Below are 9,321 nucleotides of genomic sequence, written 5' to 3' on the forward strand. Positions count from 1 at the left end.
AGCGGGGCACGTTTCTAATCAGGGTTTGTTCTCAAATTCCCAACAAGATGGGACAAGCTGCTACTCAGCCCCACCCATGGGAGCTAGAGGCCTCAGAGGCTCCCAGGGTCCCCCGCCCCCGAGCCTGCAGAGCCCCTGGGATCCCCCAACAGCCCCAGCCCTGCAGAGCCCCTGGGATCTCCCAGCCCCCCAGCACTGCAGGGCCTTGGGGACCCTGGCATGCGCAGGAGGCTGTGGGCGGTCTGTGGTGCGGGATGGGTGCAGGAGCCCAGCAGGGCTGGGAGCGAGTCTAACATCACCACTGCTCCCAGGAAATGCAGCCGTGCCAGAGGAGACTTGACCCCCTACCCCCAGAGCACGGGATGGGCCATGCGCCCCCGGCCCAGCGTTTGACGACGCTCCCAGCCCTGGCAGAGCTCTGCCTCGAGCAGAGGGGAATGTCTGAGCACCCCCCTCGGGGCAGTGCTGCTGTGGCCCGGCACCTGCTGCCCTGTGCCCCACGGAGAGCTGCCCGTGGGCGTGAGGACAGGTGCGCTTGCTGCCCAGCACCCACAGCCTGGGCCACGAGGGCCCCCCCACCTGCCGCACTGCAGTGGACAGGGAGATGCCTTCTGCCCAAGAGGGGACCCCAGCCCCCCATGAGGAGGCCCAGGCTCTCCCCGTGCGGCACGGCGTGAGGGGCAGGCCAAGGGCCCAAGCTCGGCTCTGCTCCCACCCACTCACCTTGGTTGTTCTCAGGCCTTTCCTCTTGTTCTCGGCCCAGCGGCAGCTGTACAGGCCAAGCAGGCAGGTGGCACAGCCGTGGCAGCAGCCGGGGCCCTTCGCCATGTGGCGGGTCTGCGTCCCCAGCACCGCACTGCGGGGTCAGGCCTCCTGCAGGGGAAGAGAGCACGTGGGAGGGTGGGACCGGGCAGCCTGTGCTCAGGGGCCTGCATGGCCCCCGTGACTGGGCATCGCTGGGGGCTCAGCCAGCCAGCTCCCGCGTGGTGGAGACGCAGAGGACGGGCGCCAGGCCAAGAGGCAAACAGGAACATACCCGGTGTAGCCTAACCAGCTTAGCAGGCTTCTCCTCCCGCCCCCCGCGCTCAGCGAGCCCCGGCAAGCCCAAGCCAGCTGCACAGCATGGAGCCGTGCCCACCCCATGCCCGGGGGGGAGCGGAGAGCTTCATGCGTCAGCCACGGTAGGGAGGATCTCCGGGCTGGGCGGGGCCCCTCACCAGGTTTGTCCTGGGCAGCTGCTTCATTTGGAGCACCCCTGCCTGGCCCAGGCCTGGTCTTCCTGGGGGGTGACTGAGTGACCCCCTGCAGGGTCCTGTCTGCAGGGCCCTGGCCTGCGCTGCTTTGGGCTCAGTGCATGCACAGGGCACATGCCCATGTGCCCTGGCCCTTGGACACGCCAAGGCCCCTGCCGTTCCCCTCGGCTCTCCCACAACAGCCACAGCTCGCTGCATGTCACTAGGGGGCTCTGGCAGCCGTCCCGCATGCTCACCAAGCCCCCAAGGGGGACACTCACAGCAGCCCCAAGTTACGTCCCACTTCCCAGCTGCCCTGAGCACCGGGGCAGAGCTGCCTGGGAGGGCCTGGCATTTCTGCCTTGGCCGTTAATTCCATGCAAGTGAAGGGAGCTGGGATCCCCTCAGGCCCCCATGCCTGCGCCTCCTTCCCCAGCTCTGCAGGATGCGGGAGCCACTGGTTACAGCCATGTGCCACCCAGCTGCCAGGGTGCCCCATGGACCCGCGGGACTCCCTGCCCCAGGAGGTGGGTGCTGCGCTGGGCCAAGCCCCTGCCACCCACCCCTTTGTTAATGAAGGACAGGAAGGGGGTAGGGTGGCGAGGGAGCCTGGGGGGCTGGCGAGCAGCTGGAGCCATAGGGAGGAGGATCCCCAGGGGCAGCTGCCAGGCTATGCCTGGCCCATAGGCCATGCCCCAGGGCAGGGGGAAATTGCCCTTGTCCGGCAACAGGAGGATTGCTCTGGCCACAAGGCAGGGGAGGGGAGGTTGCTGGTGGAAGTGCACAGCCTGAGCCATAGAGCATGGTGGTGGTCACAGGGCGGGAGGCCCTCCCCAGCCCATCAGAGCAGGGATCCCAGGTGCACAGCTGGAGGAAGCAGTCCGGGAAATCCCAGCTGCTGGCTTGCTGCACAGAGCTAACCCACCTGCAGGACCTGTGCTCAGAGTGTCTCCCCAGCCCTTCCGGCATTCCCGGATGGCCCCTCACAGCCCCCTCTGCAGGGCTACCCCCATGTGCAGGAAGGAAACTGAGGCACAGAGGCTTCGAGGTTTCACCACTGGTCACAGAGGGACTTGGGGCAGAGCTGGACTCCCATTCCTCCCCACTCTACCCTCTAGACCCCAGCCAGAGCAGAGACTAGAACCCAGGAGTCCTGACCCCATCCCCCTGCCCAGGTGAGACAGACCCACTGGCCTCCAGCACTGCCCCTGCCAGCGGGCTGCTCCAGGAGTGGGGGCTGAGGACACAGGCTGCCCCAAAGCAGGGCTCCAACCACGTGCATTAGCCCAACAGGTACTCCGGGAGGTTCAGGACTGGGTGCTCCCTACTCCTCACCCTGTCCCTGCTGCTGCCCTGCACCCCCAGCTCCAGGGCTCATTCAGCCAGCAGCAACCCAAAGGCCTAGGGCTGACAAGGGACCTTGTGCCAGGTAGCCACAGCCCTGAGCAGCCTCTGCCTTGGCCAGTCCCGTGTGTCCTCCCGCCACTCAAGCCCCAGTTCTGCAGGCTGCTGTATAGCCCAGAGCCCTGAAACGCCCAGCCTCATCTCCAAGAGGGCTGGATGCCCAGGGCAAGGGGCAGTAGCAGAGGTGGGATGCATGGCAGAGCAGTGGGGAGGGGCGCTGCAGAGGCTGGCTGGGCCCTCACTGAGGACTCTCTCCCACCTTGTTAAGTTGCAGTTGCTCTGGCTGGACCCCCAGGCTCCATGCTGGGAGCAGCAGTGGGCTCCATGCAGTGACCTGGCCCAGAGCCGCGCTGCAGCCTACGAGTACCAAGCGCTGCTTCACGCTGGGGCATCCTCGACTCCACCAGCGCCTCAGCCCTTCCCCACAGGCCCAAGGGTAGTGAGCGCAGCTGGACGACCGGCCTGCCTGGCTGCAGTGTGCTCACTGGGGACAGGTGCCTGCATCCCCAGAGCAGTGCCAAACCCACCGAGGCCAGGGAAAAGGGACCGCGTGGAGCTGCCACCCCGCCCAGTGCCCCTGCTTGAGGGCTTGGCAGAGGCGCTGCGCAGCAGGGGAGCTAGGCCCTGGTGTGAGGAATGCTCCGAGGGTCGTTAACCAAGATGGCATTTCTCTGTCCTCTGCAGCCCAGGCAGTGGCAGGAAAACGCTCTCTGAGCCCCCGGCCACTTTCATGGAGATCAGGGATCTCAGCCGTGCCCTCCACGCACTTCCCAGCACGGCCCGAAGGACGTGCGCCAGAGTGGGGCAGAGCACACGGCGCACTGGGGGGTTAGTCACAGCCCAACGGGCCCCTCCTGGACGCCCCAGACCCAGCTGGGTTGTGTCACTCCTGCTGTGCAGAGGCACCAGGGTCAGAGCCCTGAATCCAAGCCCCAGCAGCCAAGGGGCTGCTAGCGCCCAGCGGGGCTAGCACAGTCCCTGACCCGGGGACGTGCTGGAGCTGGGGGGTCTCGCCACCGGAGCTGGCCATACTGGGACATGGTCCATGTGGCTGGCAGGGATCTGGGTCTGGGGCCACACGTGGATGGAGGGTGTGAAGGGGGTTGAAGCTCCCCAGTGCCTGGCTCCTGCGAGTAGCCCCAGGCCCATCACAGGGCTGGGAAGCCACAGCCCCCGGCTGCCACACTCCCTGGAGAGGATGCCGGGGCCAGGCATGGTACCAAGGACAGGCTGGAGACCTGTGCAGTCTGTGCTGCTCAGAGCCCCCCAGGAAGCCGTTACTGTGGGGGGCTCACACAGGCTGCTCCTGTCACCCCTCATTTGGGCTAGGGCTGATGCCAGGCACTGCTGCAGGTCCCCACCCACCTGCCAGTTCCCTGAGCTCCCTGCCCGGCTGGCACCGCACAGCTCTGGCGCTCAGCCAGTGCCCTGCTGTCGCCTGCCCCCGCCGAGTGAAGGTGGCGCTCGCCTGCCCCAAATCCACACCCCAGCCCCAGTCCTGGTCCTCCCCACTCCCTGGGAACCTACCCCCACCACAGGGGCAGCCCCTTCTTATTGCTCATGCCCCCCTCCCAGCAGGACAGTGCTCCCCCTCCTCTCGGCGTGTGGGGGGGGAAATACCTGCTCTGGTCTTCTCTCTCCCTGCTGGAGGTGGGGCAAGCTGGGGCTCAGGCCTGTCCCTCGTTCTCCCTGCTCCGGAGCCCTGGGATCCCTGCCTCCTCAGCTGTACCAAGGTGTGCGGCTCTCCCAGCCGAGAGCCGGTGCCACCTCCAGGGCTGCTCCCAGCTGACTCACAGGCAGGGCAAGCAGCCAGGCTGCCTGGGGGAGGAGGAGGAGGATCAGGGGAAGCAGTGGTGCTGCTAGGACTCGGGGTTGAGGGGGCAGCAGGGCTGGGGAGAATTCCTTTGTCCCATCTCCGGGCCTGTCACTCACTCCCAGGGCTGCCGGCCAAGGGGCCCCAGGGGGAGCGGGACAAGCTCCAGCACTCAGGAGTTTGCAGGCAGCCCACGATCCCGCCAGATTAACCAACAGGGAGGGCCGGGGAAGGTGGCAGAGGCAGGCTCAGACTCATGGCTCTAGGCTGAGCCCCCTTCAGGAAATAGGGGCACCGGCTGGGGCTGCACTAGGCTCTGTACTTGCATCCCCCCGGCTCAGTTCTGTGGAGGGGCAGGGCAGCGGGGGGACCAGCGCAGAGGCCAAGGCAACCCAGAAACAGCCCCCTCTGTCTGCACTAACACTGCCATTCCATGGAGGAGCAGCAAGGGGCCTTGGCCAAGACTTGGGTTTCTGTACTGCCGGTCTCCCCACTCCCTGGGACTGCGTCCCATCTGGGTGGGATCTGCTGATGTGGCCATACAGGGAGCCTGTGGCTCGCGCTGGTCCCTGCTGCTGCCCTTGGAGACAAGTGCTCAGCTACGGATTGTGGGCACTCCAGTGCTGCCGGCTCTCCAGGCTCACACCGACAGTTGGCGCTTTTTGAAAAGTGCCAGCACCTGGAGTCACGTGACTACAGGAGAACCCACTCTGGGTTTGTAAAAATCGTTTCTAGCTCATATGAAAAGAGAAGAGATTGAAATTGGGCCCCGCGTGCAGCCTAAAGGCTCAGAAACCAGCAGGCAAAGAAAGAACCCAGCCCGATTCCCCGCAGCTCTGCCCCCAAGCCCCCACTGTGCAGAGTGAATGTGAATGGCTCCCCTCTGCTCTGGGGCTTTCACACCCACTTTGTGCAGATGTGAACGGCTGGGAGTGCCAGGCCAGACCAGGCCATGGTGAACTCCCTTCCCTCCCTCTAACTACAGACTGTTACTGGCCCTGCCAGGCAACACAGAGAACAACGGGTCTCCTCAAGCCGCTGAGCGGCGGCTGCTACCATAGCCCCGCTGCAGCCTTGAGCAATTCTGGTAGCAGGCCCAGCTGCATTGACCGGACAGGTCAGGATGGAGCTCCTCGGGCAGCTACGCTGTAGGGCTACCTGCACTAGCAGCCCCAGGGAAGCAGCCTGTCCCCCTTGCCAAAGGCTTCATTTGCATAATGACAGGAAGTCACCCGTTTACACACCGAGGTTTCAGGCTGTGTATCCAGGAGCGCCCCAGGCCTGCACTGCTCTCTCCCTCCATTGCCAGTCACACTGTCCCTGTCTGCACGGACGCAGGCTCAGCCCCATGCCCCTAGTGCACCCGGAGACCAGGGCTCACAAAACTGGGTCACTAGTGCCCATCTGATGAGACGTCTCAGGGGGGAGCCGTGTCAGTCTGTATCCACAAAAACAACAAAGGAGTCGGGTGGCACCTTAAAGACTAACAGATTTATTTGGGCATAAGCTTTCGTGGGTTAAAAAGCCACTTGTACAGATGCAGGCATTGTTATAGTGACACGACTCCCGTCTCTGCACGTGTCAGCATAACAATGCCTGCATCATTTCACTCCATGCATCCGATGAAGTGGGTTTGTTCCCCACGAAAGCTGATGCCCAAATAAATCTGTTAGTCTTTAAGGTGCCACCGGACTCCTCGCTGTTCATCTGATGAGAGCGAAGCAGCATCACCAGATAAGACAAGCCCTGGAGCTGGGTGGTGCTGCCTGGGGTGTGCAGCCAGGTAGAGCTACCCCTGCGGTTACAAAGGGAAGAGACTTCAGTCCCCCCCAGGGCGAACAAGGCTTGCTGCGGGGACCTGCTGAGCTGCAGTGACGCACTCCAGCCACGAGAGGGTGCGCTCCCAGCCCCTGCAGCTCTATGGCTCTTTCCTGCTATAGGGACTGCTCTGGGGTCACTCTGCCCACGCCCCTTTTGCTCTATGGTTCCTTGCGTGAGGGCCCCTCCTAGCGCTGCCAAAGCAACTGCCTGGCCATGAAACTCGGCGGTTCAGGCGCCTGGGCTCGGTCACCCCGGGGAAGGCCGTTCTAGCGGGTCAGCCGCCTCCTCACGGTGCCCTTCTCCCTTCCTGGAGCACTGGCGGCAGCCATCTTCCCTGAGGCCGGCCTGGCTTCAGCGCCCTAGGAGCGGTGGGAGATGGAGGCCATGTTTACTAGGGGCAGCCTGGCTGCCGCGCGCAGAGCCGCCCGGGACTGGCAGCCATTTTGATTGAGGGCAGCCTATGGCCTCGGCCCCATGTCATCGCAGGGAGGCGGCGGCCATTTCGAATCAGGGCAAAGTGAGGACGGCAGCAGAACCGGTGGCCGGTGAGACGCAAAACCTCGCCGGGCCAATATCGCGATAGTCACGATTCACAATGGCCCGCGGCCTTCACGCACGCAGCCTGAGAGACGGGCTTCACACACGGAGCCCGAGCTGCCCGCGCCCAGCCGCCGCGCGCCGCCCCCCCGGCCAGGGCCCCCCCCCCCCCCGCCCCGCGCCGCCCCGCCCCCTTCTGCCCCCCCCCGCCCCCCGGCCAGGGCCCCGCCCCCTCGGGTGGGCGGCAGGACGCGCTCCCAGAGCCCGCGGGCGGCGGAGCTCGGAGACGGTCAGTCTGTGCCCCCCCCCCCGTTTGATGGGGACGGGGGAGCTGAGCGGACTCACTGCGCGCAGGGCGGCGGGGCCCTGGGCCGGGCCCCTGGCAGGGGCTGGGACCCGCCTCCCCCCGCCAGCCCCTCAGCGCTGCCCGCCCGCCCCGGAGCATTGGCCATTGCCAGGGCGGCTGCCCCGTTTGCCCTGCCCGTGTACCGGCTCTCACCCGCAGGCTGTACCGGCTCGCGGTCACCTCTGGAGAGAGACCCGCTGCTGGGACCGCCATCGCCCCCCTCGCCCCCTGCTCCCAGCGCCGGCGGCATTGCTCTGCTCTGCTCTGCCTCCGCTAACCAGCGCCCAGCAACCCTGACTATCGGGGTGGGAAGGGACCTCAGGGGGTATCTAGTCCCACCCCCTGCTCAAAGCCGGACCAATTCCCAACTAAATCATCCCAGCCAGGGCTTTGTCAAGCCGGGCCTTAAAAACCTCCAAGGATGGAGACTCCACCACCTCCCTAGGTAACCCATTCCAGTGCTTCACCACCCTCCTAGTGAAATAGTGTTTCCTAATATCCAACCTAAACCTCCCCCACTGCAACTTGAGACCATTGCTCCTTGTTCTGTCATCTGCCACCACTGAGAACAGTCTAGATCCATCCTCTTTGGAACCCCCCTTCAGGTAGTTGAAAGCAGCTATCAAATCCCCCCTCATTCTTCTCTTCTGCAGACTAAACAATCCCAGTTCCCTCAGCCTCTCCTCATAATCATGTGCTCCAGACCCCTAATCATTTTTGTTGCCCTCCGCTGGACTCTTTCCAATTTTTCCACATCCTTCTTGTAGTGTGGGGCCCAAAACTGGACACAGTACTCCAGATGAGGCCTCACCAATGTCAAATAGAGGGGAACGATCACGTCCCTCGATCTGCTGGCAAGGGCCCTACTTATACAGCCCAAAATGCTTTTAGTCTTTTTGGCAACAAGGGCACACTGACTCCTATCCAGCTTCTCGTCCACTGTAACTCCTAGGTCCTTTTCTGCAGAACTGCCCCCTAGCCACTCAGTACCTACTCTGTAGCAGTGCATGGGATTCTTCCATCCTAAATGCAGGACTCTGCACTTGTCCTTGTTGAACCTCATCAGATTTCTTTTGGCCCAATCCTCTAATTTGTCTAGGTCCCTCTATCTTATCCCTACCCTCCAGCATATCTACCAGTCCTCCCAGTTTAGTGTCATCTGCAAACTTGCTGAGGGTGCAGTCCATGCCATCCTTCAGATCATTAATAAAGATACTGAACAAAACCGGCCCCAGGACCAACCCTGGGGGCACTCTGCTTGATACTGGCTGCCAACTAGACATGGAGTCATTGATCACTACCCGTTGAGCCCGACAATCTAACCAGCTTTCTGTCCACCTTATAGTCCATTCCACCAGCCCATACTTGTTTAACTTGCTGGCAAGAATACTGTGGGAGACAGTATCAAAAGCTTTGCTAAAGTCAAGGAATAACATGTCCACTGCTTTCCCCTCATCCACAGAGCCATTTATCTCATCATAGAAGGCAGTTAGGTTAGTCAGGCATGACTTGTTCTTGGTAAATCCATGCCGACTGCTCCTGATCAATTCTGAAGCACTTAGAGGAAAGTGATTCCTTGAGGACCTGCTCCACGATTTTTCCAAGGACTGAGGTGAGGCTGACTGGCCTGTAGTTCCCTAGAGCCTCCTTCCCTTTTTTAAAGATTGGAAAAAGGCTAATGTAATCCCCGTCATCCGGGACCTTCCTCGATTGCCATGAGTTTTCAAAGATAATGGCCAATGGTTCTGCAATCACATCCACCAACTCCTTTAGCACCCTCGGATGCAGTGCATCCGGCCCCATGGACTTGTGCTCATTCAGCTTTTCTAAATAGTCCTGAACCACTTTTCTCCACAGAGGGCTGGTCACCACCTCCCCATGCTGTGCTGCCCAGTGCAGCAGTCTGGGAGCTGACCTTGTTTATGAAGACAGAGGCAAAAAAAAGAAAAATCATTGATTACATTAGCTTTTTCCACATCCTCTGTCACTAGGTTGCCTCCTCATTCAGTAAGGGGCCCACACTTTCCTTGACTTTCTTCTTGTTGCTAACATCTATCACTCTTAAAACAAAAAACACACACACACCAACACACAACAAGACACTCCACTGCACAGAAAGAAAACATGATAGATGTTAGTCAAGTTGCTGAATACACTAATGGAAGGTG

General features: G+C 62.0%; 1 protein-coding gene across 2 annotated transcripts in view; it reads right to left on the reverse strand.

The window, feature by feature from the left end:
- GDPD2 (glycerophosphodiester phosphodiesterase domain containing 2) overlaps positions 1 to 7,409 on the reverse strand; it is a 28,136-nt gene extending 20,727 nt beyond the window's left edge. Inside the window, exons 1-2 of one of the 2 annotated variants that reach the window (XM_034782123.1) lie at positions 7,307 to 7,409; positions 724 to 873 (exon numbers count right to left, since the gene is read on the reverse strand). In XM_034782123.1, the coding sequence (XP_034638014.1) occupies positions 724 to 828 (105 nt within the window). In that variant the 5' untranslated portion in view covers positions 829 to 873; positions 7,307 to 7,409. Of the gene's footprint in view, positions 1 to 723; positions 874 to 4,256; positions 4,611 to 7,306 lie in introns of those variants that run through there. The other variant, XM_034782122.1, reaches the window with a different exon arrangement.
- Positions 7,410 to 9,321: the final 1,912 nt, after the last annotated feature.

The sequence above is a fragment of the Trachemys scripta genome, chromosome 9 (genome assembly GCF_013100865.1).
Source record: "Trachemys scripta elegans isolate TJP31775 chromosome 9, CAS_Tse_1.0, whole genome shotgun sequence".
Taxonomy (NCBI): Eukaryota; Metazoa; Chordata; order Testudines; family Emydidae; genus Trachemys; species Trachemys scripta.